At 38.9% G+C, this 17,619-nt stretch overlaps 1 protein-coding gene across 1 annotated transcript in view; it reads left to right on the top strand.

The window, feature by feature from the left end:
* The window catches only part of TAMM41 (TAM41 mitochondrial translocator assembly and maintenance homolog), a 52,258-nt gene that overhangs the window by 21,096 nt on the left and 13,543 nt on the right, over positions 1-17,619 (top strand). The window contains exon 5 of the mRNA XM_045832348.1: positions 8,884-9,029. Within this exon, the coding sequence (XP_045688304.1) occupies positions 8,884-9,029 (146 nt within the window). The remainder of the gene's footprint in view (positions 1-8,883; positions 9,030-17,619) is intronic.

Consider the following 17,619-nt stretch of genomic DNA (forward strand, 5'->3'; position numbering starts at 1 on the left):
GACTTGAACCAGAGCAGTGCCTCAGCGAAGTGAGCAACTTCACATGAAAACAATCAGCATTAAACCCTTAACTACTTAAATTAAACATCCTGTTTTGAACCTTGCTTTTTAAAAACTTAATATTAATTCATGGAAGGCAGCCTTAGTGAAATGTTTAAAACCGGGGGCTCTGGAGTCAGATTCCTGGCTTTAAATTTTAGCTGTACCCATAATTAACTTTTTTGGGTGAGTTTCTTTTTTCCTTATGACTTAGTTTCTTTCTCTCTAAAAAAGGTTCTTATATAAATCAAATTAAATTATATAAAGTGCTTAGCACAGGCCTGGCATATGGTAAATGCTCAATAAATGTTAGCCATTATTTTAGATACATGTTTGCTTTTATTAATACAGTTGCTTGATATAATAGACAACAGAAAGGTAAATACTACATTCAGACCTGAGTGAGAATACTAGCTTTGTAGAGGTGCTTGAACCTTTCTGAGCCCATTTTCTTATTTGTAAACTGGAAATAACTCTCACAAAAAGATTTTCGATGAGATAATATATATATAAAAGCCCCCAGCATCATACCTCACTGGTAGTTGGTGCTCAGAAAATGATTGCTGTTATTATTTATTACTATTATCATGTATAATTGCTGGCCACATAGGTTTTCCCAGGTTGAGACACAATGTTTTTCTCATTCTGTAATTGACAGACATTCAGGTTGGCTCCATTTGTCATTGTTTTATTAGTGACACTGCTATGAATCACTTTGGACAAATTACTTTGGTAGGGGAAGGGGTATAGGGTACACTGATGTCCTCAGATATGTGTAACTATAAGAATTACAGAACTTGCTCTGCCTGGTGTGGTTCAGGGGATTGAGTGCCAGCCTGCGAACCAAAAGGATTGCCTGTTGGATTCCGGTGAGGGCACATGCCTGGTCGTGGGCTAGGTCCTCAGGAAGGGGTGTGCTAGAGGCAACCAATGGATGTTTCTCTCACATGTCGATGTTTCTTTCTCCCTGTTTCTCCCTCCCTTTCCCTCTCTCTAAAAATATATAGAGAGATAAATAAAATCTTTAAAAAAAAGAATTACAAAACTTGTTATATGTTGATAAATAATGTTTGTCAAAATTAGCAGAATACTGACATCAGGTGGATTTATTTGACCCTTTGCAGTCCTTAGGAGTGAAAACACTTCCAGCACTCTTGTGTAAGAGAGAGAATGGGTTTCTTTCAGTGCCACATCATCTGAACACAGGCTCAGTTACTTCTAGGAATAAGACAAAGCAGTGAGGAAGTTTAGTTGCCAGTTGAGTGATTCTTGGAGAAAAAAATTAGAAATGGGTGCCAACACTCTAAACATCCCATTTCTGGGTCCTGGTAAAAGTCAATAAATTTTTTCTCAAGTGAGAGCTATTAGGATTTGTTCCATAATAGTCACACTATCTGAAACTTGCAAGCAGTGTCATTTGATGACTTGCATATTAGGGATTAGGCATTTCGGAAATTTAGAAGCATATTTCTCAATGCTTGGCAAGCTCGAGCTTTTGCCGAAGCCTCATTTGGGACTCTGCACTTGTTACTTGCTAATCTCTGCGAATGCAACTCTCCTGAAGGAATATTAATTGTCAGTAGTGTCTAACATTTATGGATTATTTACTGCTTGTCAGATATTGTTATTTTTTCAACTTATTTTATTTTTCAATTACAGATAACACTTAATATTACTTAATATGAGTTTCAGGTGTACAGCATAGTGTGCGACAACAGTTACATAATTTATGAAGTGATCCTCCCAATAATTCTAGTGCCCACCTGTCAGGTATTGTTCTAAGTGTTTTACACGTATTAACTCATTTAATCCTTGAAACATAAACTGTTGCTTCCATTTCACATTTGAGGACACTGAAGCCCAGAGAAGTTAAGTAGCTTATCCTGGGTCACGTAGCTTGTAAGGCCCGAGCTAGGATCTGAACACAGGCAGTCTGGTTCTGGAACCCTCATTCCTAACCTTTCACTGTTGTACAAAGGGTTCGTCATGGTGAGTGTCGTTCCTGGTTCACACCCAGGACACTCTTTCCCCAGGGGCCCTCGTCATCCACACCCAGTCATCATTTTCTGCTTGTATTTTTTTCATGGCACTTTTCACCACCTGAAATACTATTTACTCTATTTGCTTGCAGGTTTGCTTGTCTTTGGTCTATGTTCCACCATATATATGGAGAGGGCAGACATTTTTCTCTGGTTTTGCTCACTCTATTCCAGTGCTTACTACTAGGTGCTCAGTAAATAATGAACGAATGGGTAGATGAATAGTTGTGATATTGGTTCCCTCCTGAACCAGCATCATGAACCTGATTTCTCCCCATTCTTTCCCACATGCATCCATTTTGTGTTCTGTAAAGTGTCTAAAAGAAAAAGTAATTCAAATTTATATCATTAAGTGCATCAGCTATTTTTTAAAAATATTTTTAAATTTATTTTTAGAGAGAGGGGAAGGGAAGGAGAAAGACAGGAGGAGAAACATCAGTGTGTGGCCACCTCTCATGCACCCCCACTGGGGACCCGGCCCACAACCCAGGCATGTGCCCCAACCAAGAATCGAACCAGCATCTATGTGATTCACAGCCTACACTCAATCCACTGAGCCACACAAGCCAGGGCACATAGGCTGTTCTTATGTCATTCTCTTTCACAAGTGATTTAGTCTTCTGCAGCCATGGAGATATTTTTGAGGATGCATTTTGAATTGTGTGTTAGACTGCTTCCTAGAAATACTGCCTCAGTCATCTTTGAATAAATAAGTATTATTTCACCCACATGCAAAAGAATGAGGTTGAATCCCTAACTTGTACCATATAAAAACTAGCTCAAAATGAATTACAGATTTAAGAGCTAAAACTATAAAACTCTTAAATGAGTGACTTTGGGTTAGATAGTAGTTTCTTAGACATCCACTAAAAATATAACCTACAAAAGAAAATATAGATACATGGGACTATATAAAAATTAAAATTTTGTTCTGCAAATAATACCATCAAGAAAATGAAAAGACAACCAACAAAATGTGATAAAAGACTTACAAGTCACGTATCTGATCATAAGGGACTAGTATTCAGAATGTATAAAGAATTCTTATAATGCAATAAAAAGACAACCCAGTATGAAAATAGGCAAAGGATTTAATAGACATTTTTAAAAAGAGTATACAAATGGTAAATAAGCACATGAAAAAATGCTTAGCATCATTAGTCATTAGCATAATGTCAATCAAAACCACAGAGACACCACTTCACACCCACTACAATGGCAATAATCAAAAAGACAGACAAGAATAAGTATTGGTGAGGATGCAAAGAAATTGAAACCCTCGTACATTGCTGGTACAATTATAAAATAATGCAGCTGCTTTGGAAAAACAGTTTGTTCCTCAAAATATTAAACAAGAGTTACCATGTGACCCAGAATTCTGCTCCTAGTTATCTACCCAATAGAAATGAGAATATAGATCCACACAAAAACTTGTACACAAATGTTCATAGCAGCATTATTCATAATGAATAGCCTAAAAGTGGAAACAACCCAAATATCCAACTGAGGAATGGATAAATAAAATGTGATACATCTATCCAATGGAATACTTTTTAGCCGTAAATAGGAATAAGTACCGATGACTAGTACAACATGATGAACTTTGAAAACTTATGTTAAGTCATAAAAGACCATGTGTTGTACAATTTCATTTATCTAAAATGTCCAGAATACCATATGATCTCACCTTTAACTGGAACATAATCAACAAAAGAAAAAAGCAAACCAAATATAACCAGAGACATTGAAATTAAGAACAATCTAACAATAACCAGAGGGGAGGGGGGAGGAGATAATGGGGGGCAGGGTTTTCAAGGACTACTTGTAGGAGATCGTTCTGCATGGCATGGGCCCGGCTCCCACTCGGAGATGCACAGGACCCACACCCACGGATAGGTTCTCCCGTGGGGAATCAGGCCTGCAATGTGTCTAGGCCACTTTGAGTTTTGCTCTTGCTAAAAAACTCTCTCACCCTGAATTGAGAACATTTACTGCAAAGTAACTTCCTAAAATCCATGCTAAATCTTCCAAGGATGAGTGTAACCAGTTCAGCCACTTTTGCCTTTTCATTTGCAAATACCCCTCTTCTGTGATGTGATTAGCAGCATTGGCTCCTTTGTTTTCTGTAAAAGGTAACCACTTAAAGTGAACCTGTGCATAGTAAATGAGGACCATCAGGTAATGTGCTGAGAAACCCAATAAAGGCTGGTCACAGCAAGGGCCAAGGCTTTTGCTCCCCTTGAGAGAAAAGCCATGCTGTCCCTTTTCCTCCACCGGACTCAGTAGTCCATGTGAATGTCTCATTTCATCCATAATGACTCGGACACTGTGGGCCGGTGTCTGCATCAACTGCTATAAAGGACACATGGACAATACCAAGGGGGAGGGTGGAAGCAAGGGAGGGAGGTGGGTTTGGCTGGGGTGGTTGGAGTGGTGGGGGGGAAATGCAGACAACTATAATTGAACAACAATAAAATAATGAAATTTTAAAAAATTAAAAATAAAGTGCCCAGAATCAGCAAATCTGTAAAGACAGGAAACAGGCTTTCTTTGCCTAGGGCTGGCGGTGAGAGGGTAGAGGGAGATGGGGTGTAGCTACTAATGGACACAGAATTTCTTTCAGGGAGGCCAAAACTTTCTAAAATAAGATGGCTACACAACTCTGTTAATATACTAAAAAACGTTTAATTGTATACTTCCCATGGGTGAATTATGTGGTATATAAATTATATCTCAAAAAAGCTGTTAAAAATGAATATTGTTTTGCCCTATTAACATCCAGTGTGGGCTCCTTTTCTTTACCACTACCACCTAAGAAATACCCTACTGCTGGAACCTGCACCGAAGATTTGTTTTTATAGCACTTGCTGCCCTGGGTAGGTTGTATATCTTCATATCTCCAATGTCTAGCAAAGCTCATTGTACTTACTAGCCACCCAAATATTTATTGAACTGAAATGACAGCCGTATTGCAGTTAGTTTAACAGGGGAAAAAGTTAGCCAGTCATTATTTTCAACGACTTGGCTTCCCTACCCCCATCCTTTGCCCATTGTATAAGTGTGTGTTTATGTATGTGTGTATATTATAACAATATCTGCGTTACTATTTACAAAGCATTCTCAAATACATTAGCTCATTTAAATCTAAAAGCAACCTTGTCAGGTTAGTATGATTGTTACAGCCATTTTATAGACAAGGAAACTAACTCAAAAGTTAATCTCCACTCACCCTGGGACATTTCCAGACTCGAAAGCTAGGCCCCTTCCACTGTACTGCACAGCCTCTCACATGCCTACATTCATAAGAAGGTCCCTGCCCACTGATGGCATGCCAGAAGCACAGAGCAGTCAAGCCAACTGCACGTGGTTTACAAGCCTCTGAGTTTGTCTCATTCCAGAGTCAAAGAGAAATTATCTTTTTGGTTACCTATTTTATTAAATTGGCTTGAGCAGTCAAGAGTTAAACCCATCAGTAGAGGCAGAAAATAAAAGTCAGCAGTTTTCTCAATTTCTGTGTTTTGTTGTAAACATCTCTGACAGTAAGAAAAATTGATTCTTATGATCAGACACTGGTTCATGCTGTGCCCATGATTTCATTTATTTTGTTCTGAAGAAATGGGTAATAAGCCCATCTGCTCGCTGTTCCCTGTGGCTGAACTGGTTCTGCTGCACAGCAGTTGGAGAAATTCAATTCAGCAGATATTTAGGGACATGCCTTCCGTATGCCAGGCAGTACACCACGGAGCTGGGGAGACAGAGACGAGGAAGCCCCAGTCCTCATTCTCAGAGGGTCCTTAGTATTTTCCAAGCCCTTTAATCATGGCATGTGATTGTTCTTCAGGGAGGATTTGGATGAGTTTGTGTTCACCTTTTGGTATAATGCAGTCCCTCTCAGAAAGTTGCTATCTAAAGCATAAGAATTTTTTGTCAGTTGAATGTACAGAAAAAGAAGAAATGACACAAATGTTGAGGACTCACCCGTGATCCAGGCTGGTTTTTCACGTCAGAGCCAGCCATGTTAGACTCAGAGTTTGCTAATGTTTCATCCCCTCACAGATCAGCAGAACCCATTTTAGACTCTAAGCATAAGGATTCACACGATCGAAATCTAGCTTCCTTTCCAGTCACAGTTGCCAGGTCATCACATCTCAGCATCCTGTGAATTTATTTTAAAATGCTGGAAGTGATATGTCAGCATTACAGAAGTGAGGGCAGTGGAGGAAAATCACAGAGTAAGACTAGTCACCTCAAATGTCACTACGCTGATACTGAAAGGCAGCTGGATCTTGTGCCTCAGTCTCTCCTCACCTGTACAGTTGGGAATAATCATACTGAACAAGAAAGGAAATATAAAGCCCACACAAAAGCCCACAATAAACATATCTTAGTAGAGCAAACATAACCATTTTTATGTAGTTCCTTTGTCTTGTTTTTCCTGTTCTTGTTTTTTTACCAAGTTGTTTTCTTGTACTTTTGTATCCTGTTTTCTTTCTTTAAAATCCTCACTGCAGGATATGTTTGTTTGTTTTTTATTGATTCTAGAGAGAGAAGAAGGGAGAGAAATAAAGAAACATCGATTTGAGAGACATCGATCAGCTGCCCCGCTACCCCCTGCTCCCACCACCATATGTGCCCCCTCCACCCCGCCCACACTGGGGATCAAACCTGCAACCTTTGCAGTATGGGATGATGCTCCAACCACCTGAGCCACCCACCCAGGGCTTGTATCCTGTTTTCTTATATGACCATTTTCCTCTTGTTCTGTGTGGTTACTATAATTTTTTTAAATTGATTTGAAAGAGAAACATCAATTTGTTGTTCCACTTATTTTTGCATTCATTGACTGATTCTTTTATGTGCCCTGACTGGGGAGGAACTCTCAATCTTGGCATATTGGGTCAATCCTCTAACCACCTGAGCTACCCAGACAGGCCTGATTAATTTTTAATGTTTGTACACTGTTCCGTGGTTGGGTATGGGTGTACCATCATAGCTTATCCATTCCCCTGTTGTTGGTCATTTGGGTTGCTTTCAGTATTTCAATTAGCAGTGTTTCAGTGAATATAGTTGTATGTATGCAGTATATTAGGCAGTTTACTTCAGCTCTGTGTCTTTGTTGCCTTGATACTAAATGGGGTTAGAATAATATCTACCTGACAGGATGGATATGTGGGTTAAATGAGGTAATACAGCAAAGCACTTGGAACAGTGCGTGACGCTTACCAGATGCTCAATAAACTTTACCTCTTAACCTCTGCTTGGGTTTATTTCTTTAGACATGCTCTCCAGAGATGGGTTTTAGCAATTTATGATGACAACAGCAGTCATCTCAGGTTTTAAATATTTAAGTCTCTCTCCCTTTAAAAAATAACAGTGAAAAAACAAGGTCATCCATATTTGGGCAGCTTGTTATGAAAGAACTTACTTCCCTCATTGCGCTGAAGAGTCAGACCTCACATCAGGAAGGTTTGGTTCCAGAGGCCCCAACCTTGCTAAATATGCTTTCCTGAGCTTTCAGTCCCCAGCTACTTTCCACCAAAGTATAGCATAAGCTGGTCCTAAAAACCAGGGATATTTTATTCCTTACTGCAGTGTGTGTGTGTGTGTGTGTGTGTGTGTGTGTGTGTGTAATTGAATATCTTTGTATATCTTCTTCTTTTTTTTTTCTGAGACAACCAACAGCTTGCTCTAGGAAAATGTATTGTGGCATGTAATGATTTTGATGGCTCCTCCCTGCCCCCCATCCTCTCCACCCCCCAAAAGACATTGGCCCGGGTAATCATTTGTCCTGGTTTGCCCAGTTTGTAGTTGTGCCTGTGGAATTATTTATAGTGCTCCCTTCATCCTCAAAAGTGAACTAGTTTGGATGGTAAATCAAATTGTCATGTCGTCCCAGGGGGTTCCTCAGCAGCTGGGGTATCTGATTGACTTGCTACCTCATCACCTACCTATACAACTTCTACCTGTCCAGCAAAGGTTTCAGCCACATTGCTTTCTCCAAGCTTCACCTGGGTGGGAGATCCTCACATGTGCCCAGCCTTGAATTAACATTATCCTAATAGGCATTCGCTCCAGTTTTCCCATTTTATCACCTTTTCCCCTCTATTTCTTGCTGATAGTTGTCCATGGCATAGGCAGCACAGGGCACTTTACATTTGTTTCAAAAGGTGCTCTTTATCCTTCAGGATGATATATTTTGCAGCTTAATCCATTCCACAGGCAAATGTTCTGTTTCTCATTTTTCTTCACTTAAAATTTTAAAAATTGTATCTGCTTTCAAGTTCATCTTAAATGTAAACAAGGTACTAGGACTTTTAACACTTGCTTCTCTTGCCTTTATCAAATATAATAAGGTGTTTATATTCATAAATCACCTCAAAAGCCCTCCGGCAAACAGAGCAAACAGGTCCATGCTGAGTAAGCAATAATAAGGACACGTTGAAGGTGACTTCCTTGCTGGGTCACAGGCAACGTTCTGTTCACAAGATGAAAGTTTGTAAATACAGAAGCGTCTGTATTGGAAAAACAAAAACAAATTAGCTTGTCAATGATGATTACCTTTTGTACTTAGGTAACTATATTTTAACTGTCATAAAAGGGCATTATGATTTGAGAGGCTTTTTCCTCCCCAAACAAATGCCTGCATTCTTTGGGGTTGTGTTCATGGTTTTAAGGAGGAAAAGGAAATATTCTGAATGCGGGATGCTGCCATCTTGAACTAGTGCAGGATCAAAGTGGAGCTGTAGTCCATAGGTCAGTGTATGGATTATCAATGAAAATTTTGTTTTTTGTTCGTTTCAACCAGGTGACTTTCGGATGGTGGTCGGAGAGGATAAAACAAAAGTATTGAATATTGTAAAGCCCAACATAGCCCATTTTCGTGAGCTCTATGGCAACATTCTACAGGAGAATCCACAAGTGGTGTATAAAATCCAGCAAGGCAGACTGGAGGTAACTCTGTGGTAAACAACTTCTACCGTATTAAGGCAAGGTCTATTTTAAGAGGGAAAGTAAGGATTAGAGCAGTACAACAGGTGTGATAACATTTTGTATAGTCTCCATTATTTTAAAGGAACAGTTTTATTACCTAAAACAAGCAACCACAAATGAAAAATTGGGTCCAAATCAAAGAAAGGCCTGAGGACCCAGATAAGGATTAAAGAAAAATTGTTTATAGCCATAAGTGCTTTCTTTGCAGTTTCCTTTCTGTCTCTTGGGCTAGGCAAATGTTTTTGCCATCACGGACTGATAATATACTTTTGTTTGTTTATTTATTTATTTAAGATTTAATTTAATTTTTAATATATTTTATTGATTATGCTATTAGAATTGTCCGATTTTTCCCCCTTTATTCCCCTCCACTTTGTACCACACCTCCCACCAACATTCCCCCACCTTAGCTCATGTCATGGGTCGTAATATAAGTTCTTTGACTTCTCCATCTCCCATACTGTTCTTACATGCCTCCTGTCTACTTTGTATCTACCAATTATGCTTCTTATTCCCTGTAACTTTTCCCCCATTCTTCCCCTGCCCCCTCCCTGCTGATAACCTTCCATGTGATCTCCATTTCTGTGAGTCTGTTCCTGTTCTAGTTGTTTGCTTAATTTGTTTTAGTTTGTGTTTTAGGTTCAGTTGTTGATGGTTGTGAGTTTGTTGTCATTTTACTGTTCATAGTTTTTTATCTTCTTTTTCTTAGATAAGTCCCTTTAACATTTCATATAATAAGGGTCGGTGATGATGAATCCTTTTAACTTGACCTTATATGAGAAGCGCTTTGTCTGCCCTTCCATTCTAAATGATAGCTTTGCTGGATAGAGTAATCTTGGATGTAGGTCCTTGCCTTTCATGATTTTAAATACTTCTTTCCAGCCCCTTCTTGCCTGCAAGGTTTCTTTTGAGAAATCAGCTGATAGTCTTATGAGAACTCCTTTGAAGGTAATTGTCTCCTTTTCTTTTGCTGCTTTTAAGATTCTCTCCTTATCTTTAATCTTGGCTAATGTAATGATGATGTGCCTTGGTGTGTGTTTCCTTGGGTTCAACTTCTTTGGAACTCTCTGAGCTTCCTGGACTTCCTGGAAGTTTATTTCCTTTGCCAATTGGGGAAGTTCTCCTTCATTATTTTTTCAAATAAGTTTTCCATTTCTTGCTCTTTCTCTTCTCCTTTTGACACCCCTATGATTCCAATGTTGGAATGTTTCAAGTTGTCCTGGAGGTTCCTAAGCCTCTCCTCCTTTTTTAAAATGCTTGTTTCTTCATTTTTTTTCTCGTTGAATGTTTCTTCCTTCTGCTCTAAATCATTGATTTGAGTCTTGGTTTCCTTCCCTTCACTGTTGGTTCCCTGTATATTTTTCTTTATTTCACTTTTCATAGTCTTCACTTCTTCCTCTATTTTGCGGCCATACTCAACCATTTCTGTGAGCATCTGGACTACCAGTGTTTTGAACTGTGCATCTGATAGGTTGGCTATCTCTTTATCACTTAGTTCTGTTTTTGGAGTTTGATCTATTCTTTCATTTGGGCCATATTTCTTTGTCTCAGCACGCCTTATTACGTTGTAAGGGGTGGAGCCTTAGGTATTTGCCAGGGTGGGACAACTTACTTCACTTTGTTGTGATGTTTATATGGGGGAGGGGTCAGAGAGGGAACAATGTTGATGTTGCTTACTTGACTCTCTGCCAGCTTTCAGTCACTTCCCCCACTACCCACAAGCAAATTGGGCCCTTCTAGAATGTTTCCACGTGGCTGGGTTTGTGTATGTTCTAGGACTCCATCGGTCCCTCCAATGAACTCTCCTATGAGGGTAGTTTCTCCTGCTTCCACAACCAACACAGGTTTTTTCAGTCAGAGGTTTTGAAGCTTTATTGCCCCACGCCTGAACCCTGGGTTACATGGTCTGTTTCACTCTCCAGTTGCTCTTCCCAGTTTATCTGCAGCAAATGTGGGACCACCTGGTCCTCCAGCTGCCCCCTCACCATGGGTCTTCTCCTGTCCCATCTCTGCCCCTCCTGTTGGTTTGAATGAATGTTTCTTCTTTAACTCCTTGGTTGTTGGACTTCCATACAGTTCAATTTTCTGGAAGTTCTGGTTATTTTTTGTTTTAAATTTCTTGTTGTCCTTCTTGGAGGCAAAGTGTGTATACCTATGCCTCCATATTGGCCAGAAGTCCAATAACATATTTTTAAAAGTAAGTTTTGTGTATAAACCTGTTTTTCTGTATTTTTGGAATAACACTGAAAAAGGTAACAAAAAAGACCGGTAATAATAGGCCATCTTTAGAGAAGGGAACCAAGGCTGATATGGGCGCAGCTTGTCTTCCCCGTGTATCTCTTTTGCCATTTGAAATTCTTACTATTCATACTAATTACCTGTCAAAAACAAATGAATATATACTCTTTCTGTCCCCAATCCCATTTGCCTTTCCTGAGATAACCTTTCCGACAGTTTGTCATTTAAACTTCCACATTTTTTCGTATGCATTTTTGTATGTTTTTATACCTATATACATGTATAAAGTGGTTTGGCCTTTTTTCCTTTGGTTTTGTTTTACATAAATAGATTCAAATGTATTATTCTGAAGCTTGTTTTTATCCTCCATTTGTTATATTTATTATGTCTTGGGATTCTCCTTTTTATATATTAAATAAAACTTCCAAGGTATTTTAAGGTAATTTAAGTATTTGAAAATAAATATTAAAGATTTTTTCCTTTGAGAAAAATAATTTGAGTTTAATATTTATTTTAACTATAGAAACCTCAGGGTTTATTTATTCATTTTTATTTTTATTTTTTATTCTCTCCCAAGGACTTTTTTTTTTTTTTACTGCTTTTGGAAAGGGAGGAAGGGCAAGAGAGAAGTATCGATCAGTTGCTTCCTGTGTACTCCTGGACTGGGAATCATAAGCATCTAGACCACAGGTCATATATACCTGGTCTAGGGATCAAACTCACAGCCTAGGTACGTGCCCTGACTTGGAATAAAACCACCAACCCCTTGGTTATGGGACAATGCTCCAACCAACTGAGCCACAAGGGCCAGGGCCAAAACCTCAGGGTTTTTTTTTTTAATTAGCATAAAGAACACTGCATTTTACCTTTTTTATACTCTTCTTCCAAATAATAGGGGCAACTAATATTATATTGGATAAGAAATTAATGGAATTTTTAGAACTCAAAGGGAACTTAAAAAAAAGGAATTATTTTAAACATAAGAGTATCATGAAATGCCCAGAATACCCACCACTCCACTGAGCAGAATTTGCCATGTTTGCATCAGATTGAGGTTTTTTATTTTTAATTTTCACTTTTCTCAAAGTAATGCATGCACATGGTTTAAGAAACAAATGGTACCTCAAGTTTTATAACAAGATATTGGAGTTTCCTGCCGTATACCTCCCTACATCTCCATGCTACTTCTTAGAGGCAACTCTTTCCTCTCATTAGCTGATTCTTCTGGTGTTTACCACCATATTTCTGCATAATGATTTGACTCATTTCTTGATTTTTTAATTTTATACTTTATTTTTGTCTTGAAAAAAGATGAGGTCCATGAAGGATGAGGATATTTGACTATTATGCCACCCTCATTAACACACACACATACACTTTCCCTTCCACCTCTCTCCTTTTTGCTCCACATACATCGTATTTTGCCACGTGTAATGCGCACATTTTTGCCCAAATTTTTGAGGGAAAAATAAGGATATGCATTATGCATGGATAATACTAATTCTGTATATATATAAATGTTTTTAATTCTTTTATTTATGCTTACACATTAAAAGTGTAACTCTAGAAAGCAATAACGATATCTGTATGTAAAATAATACCCTGGAATACGATAATTGGTTTTGTTTCTAAATAAAAATAAATAAAATTTAAATTAAAAAATTAAAATGAAAGCTGTTTTCCTGATGGTTTGGGCCAAAAATGAGGGTGCACATTTAACATGGGAGCACATTGTATATGGCAAAATACAGTAGTTATTTCATGATTTTTGGTTAGGTTAATATTCAATATTTACTTTATTATGACAACTTACTTTTTCTTTATCGCTGACATATACTACTATGAAATTTCCTTTCCTGTACAACTTTTTTCTTAGAATTAATAATTGTCTTATTTTTTTTTCACTTGGTGGGTTACCTTCATACCTGTCAGTAGTTCAAAATCCTACTCTTCTGCAATTCTGTAAAACTCCCATTATAGACAAACTCATCAGGCATTTTCTCTGTTTCTTGTTTTTCTTGGGGACATTTTCTTAGAGCCCTGTAATCTCCCTCCCTTTCTGAGGCCTTGCTGTGCAACTAACTCTTCTCCTGGAACTTCTCATTATCACCCTGAGAATGTTTTTGCCTCTCTACTTTGCTAGTTTTTTACTTTCTGGATCTTTTATCTTCTTCTTTCATGGTTCCACTTTAAATTTAATTAAGTATACTTTTGTAACATAAGTTGTGAGAAAAGTAAATTTTTTAAGACCATGTACATTTGAAAATTCTACCCTTGCAGTGGTTGACAGTTTATACTAAAGTTAGGTTGGAAATAATTTTTCCTCAGAATTTTAAAATCATATCTTCAATTCTGGTTTCTAGTGTTGCATTAAAAAGTGTAATGATATTCAGATTCCCTATCCTTTGGATGTGACCATCGTATCTCTCTGACATTGTTGTTTCTTTTCCTTGTATCCGTACATTTCATGATGATTTGCCTTTGTCTTTGTACGTGTATTTTTCACTTATTATTCTGGTACTTCATGAACCTTTTAAGTCTGGAATTCATGACCTTCAATTCTAGGAAATTTTATTATTTCTGTAATCATTTCTTCAATTCACTTTTTTCAGTTTATCCTTTCAGTTTACTCCTGTAAGTGGGTTGTTGGACCTCCTAGTTTGATCCTTTTTTTCTCTCCTCTTGTATCCTTTGGTTCTTTTTTTTCTGCTTTCCAGAAGATTTTCTCAAATTGATCATCTGATACTTCTTTGATATTTTAATTTCCTCTGAATTTTCTTTTTATATTATATTCTTTTCTGTTTTATGACTATTATCTTTCCTTTTTTCTTTAATGATCTTTATTATAATTTAGAAGATTTTTCTTACTCTCTACATTGTCTCTAATTTCTCTTTGTTCCTTTTTCTGCTGATTCACTCACATCTGTTAGTGAATTGGCTTTCCTCATATGTTTGGATGTCTTTCCTAGCTTTTTTTTAAAGAACAACACACTTTTGGATTTCCTTTAAAACTACCGGTCAAGATGGAGGCATAGGTAAACATGGCTCACCTCCACATACAACCACATCAAAATTACAACTAAACTATAGAACAACCATCACTCAGAATTATCAGAAACTGAGTTGAATAAGAGTCCAACAATTACGTAATTAAAGAAACCACATCCATCCAGACTGGCAGGAGAGATGGAAATGCAGAGTGGGCTGGTCCCACATCCACATATGGTGGATAAAAATTCGGGAGAGGTATCTCTGGAACAAGGAGTCCTAGACCTACACCAGGCCCTCCAGCTCAGGGTTCCAGTGCCAGGAAGATAAGTCTCCACAACTTCTGGCTACAAAAACCAGTGAGGATCAAGTCAAGTCACTAGAAGAAACTTCTGGAGTCCCAAGCAGTTCCTCTTAAAGAACCTCCACATGAACTTACTCAGACTCACTCCCTCTGAGCCCCAGCCTGGGGTAGCAGCTTGAAAGGCACCAATGGTATACACAGAGGAACTGAAATGTCAGGCATCAAGGTGGGAGCTGGGGGATAGCTCTCTCTCAGAGAGAAAGGCAGACAGAGGCCATTTTCCTTTTCTGAACCCTCACCCACAGGCCACAGTGCTGGTAGGCAGGGGCAATGTCTGAGACTCCATCAACCTGGCTGACACTGTTTGCCCCATCCTTGCCCCAGGAGATCTGCTGAGGCCCCACCTGACCCAACTTACAATCTTACCCAAGCTGGTAACAGAGGCTTTTCCACATGAATGGCTAGTCTTGGCTGATGCTTCACAATTTCCTAACTTCTTTCAAACAAGCAGCAGCTGGCCTTAGTGAGCCTGCAGTTCACATATGTCTTGCTAAGTGGCTGCAGGCTCCTCACTAGCAGCAGCCAGTCTAGGTTTACAGTTTGACTTTGCGTGGGAACCTCCAAGCCCAGCACAAGTAGCAGACATCTCAGATTGGGTTGTCTTATAGCCCAGGCATGGTGGCTCTGGGCAAAACAGAGGTTGTGGCTGATCTTGACCATCACCACCTGGGAACCCCAGAGCCTGAGCACCCAGTAGATACCTACAGACCACATCAGACAAACACCACCCTGCCCCTGCACAGCTAGTCCTTGCAGCTAACTGCCCTGGGTAAATCTCTCCCATTCACCTGCCAACAGCAACTAAGGCTCAACTACAGGAGGAAGGTATACTCAGCCCACACAGAGGGCATACCTCAAGTACCCATCTTGGGTGATGGGGGAGGCTATTCCACTAGTCCCTACAGGACACCTGCTACATTACACCACACTCCCAAGACAGGGAGTCAAAACAGCTCTACCTAACACAGGGATGTCCAACCATTTGGCCTCTTTGGGTCACACTGGATGCTGAAGAGTTGTCCTGGGCCATATATTAAATGCATTGCAGCATGTAATCACAAAAAAAACCCTCATAATGTTGTAAGTAAATTTACAATTTTGTGTTGGGCCGAATTCATAGGAGCCCTGGGCTGCATTAAGCCTATGGGCCACATATTGGACACTCCTGACATAATACATGGAAACAAACACAGGGAGGCTGCCAAAATGAGGAGCAGAGAAACATGACCCAAATGAAAGAACAGATCAAAACTGCAGAATAAGAACTAAACAAAATGGAGATCAGCAATCCATCAAATGCAGAGTTCAAAACACTAGTTATTAGGATGCTCCAGGAACTTAGTGAGGACCTCAACAGCAGAAAAAATATTCAATCAGAAATGAAGGGTACACTAATTGAAATAAAGAACAATTTACAGTGAACCAACAGTAGAATGGATGAAGCCGAGAATCAACTCAATGATTTGGAATATAAGGAAGCAAAAAACAACCAATCAGAACAAGAAGAAAAAAGTACCCCCCCAATCAGGATAGTGTAAAGAGCCTCTGGGAGAACTTCAAGTGACCCAACATTCACTTTGTAGAGGTGCCAGAAGAAGAAGAGAAAGAGCAAGAAATTGGAAATCTATTTGAAAAAATAATGAAGAAATCTTCCCTAATTTGGTGAAGGAAATAGACATGTGAATCCAGGGAGTATAAAGAATCCCAGACATGATGAGTGCAAAGAGGCCCACTCCAAGGCATAACATAATTAAATGTCAAAAGTTAAAGAGAGAATCTTAAAAGCAGCAAGAGAAAAGTAGTTAGTTATCTACAAAGGAGTTCCCATAAGACTGTCAGCTGATTTCTCAAAAGAAACTTTGCAGGCTAGAAGGAACTGGCAAGAAATATTCAAAGTCATGAAAAGCAGGAACCTACAGCCAAGGTTGCTCTTCCCAGCAGAGCTATCATTTAGAATGGAAGGGAAGATAAAGAGCTTCCCAGACAAGAAAAAACTTGAGTCCATCCTCACCAAACCAGTATTTTATGAAATCTTAAAGGGACTTATTTAAGAAAAAGAAGATCAAAACTATGAACAAAAAATGGCAGTAAGTTCACAACTATCAACAATTGAATCTAAAAAACAAACTAAGCAAACAAGAGGAACAGAGAATCGTGGATACAGGGCGTGTTTTTATGGTTGTCAGACAGGAGGGGGTCATGGGGGAATGGGTGAAGAGGTGAGGGGATTAAGAAGTACAGATAGTTACAGAATAGCCATGGGAATGTATCTTTATATCTATATCTAGAGAGAGAGAGAGAGAGAGAGAGAGAGAGGTGTGTGTGTGTGTGTGTGTCTGAAAGAGAGGAGAGAGAGGAGAAAGATTTTAAGGGATTGTTTCACATGATTGTGGGGAGCTGACAGGCTTGAAATTTGCAGGGCCAGTTGGCAAGCAGGAGACCCAGGGAAGAGTATGTGGTAGTCTTGAGTTTGTGGGCAATGTAGAGACAGAATTCCTTCTTCCTTAGGAGACATTTGTCTTTTTTCTTAAAGCCTTCAATTGATTAGATAATGCCTACCCACATTATAGAGGGTAATCTGCCTTTCTCAAAGTCTACTGACTTAAATGTTAATTGCATCTAAAAAATACCTTTATGGTAACATCTAGACTAGTATGTAACGAAGCTGCTGGACACCATAGCCTAGCCAAGTTGACACATTAAATTAAACATCACACCCCTGCTTTTAGGTCTACAGGTGACACTAATCTCTGTCATGTCTTTCAGGATGTTTTTATTTTATTTATTTTTTAATTACTCTTCTGGCTAGGGGATGAGAATGGCAGTTTCAGAGGCTCCCACTTCGCTTTCCACACTATCGCAGCTCCAGAATGCCACCTTAGAGTGTGCATTCTAAGACCATTGCTGACACCAGCTGTGTGAGATCAGGATTGGGCAGATTTGAAACAAAGACCTCATCTG

Source organism: Phyllostomus hastatus, unplaced genomic scaffold (assembly GCF_019186645.2).
Source record: "Phyllostomus hastatus isolate PE091 unplaced genomic scaffold, TTU_PhHast_1.1 phas_contig_16, whole genome shotgun sequence".
NCBI classification, from domain to species: Eukaryota; Metazoa; Chordata; class Mammalia; order Chiroptera; family Phyllostomidae; genus Phyllostomus; species Phyllostomus hastatus.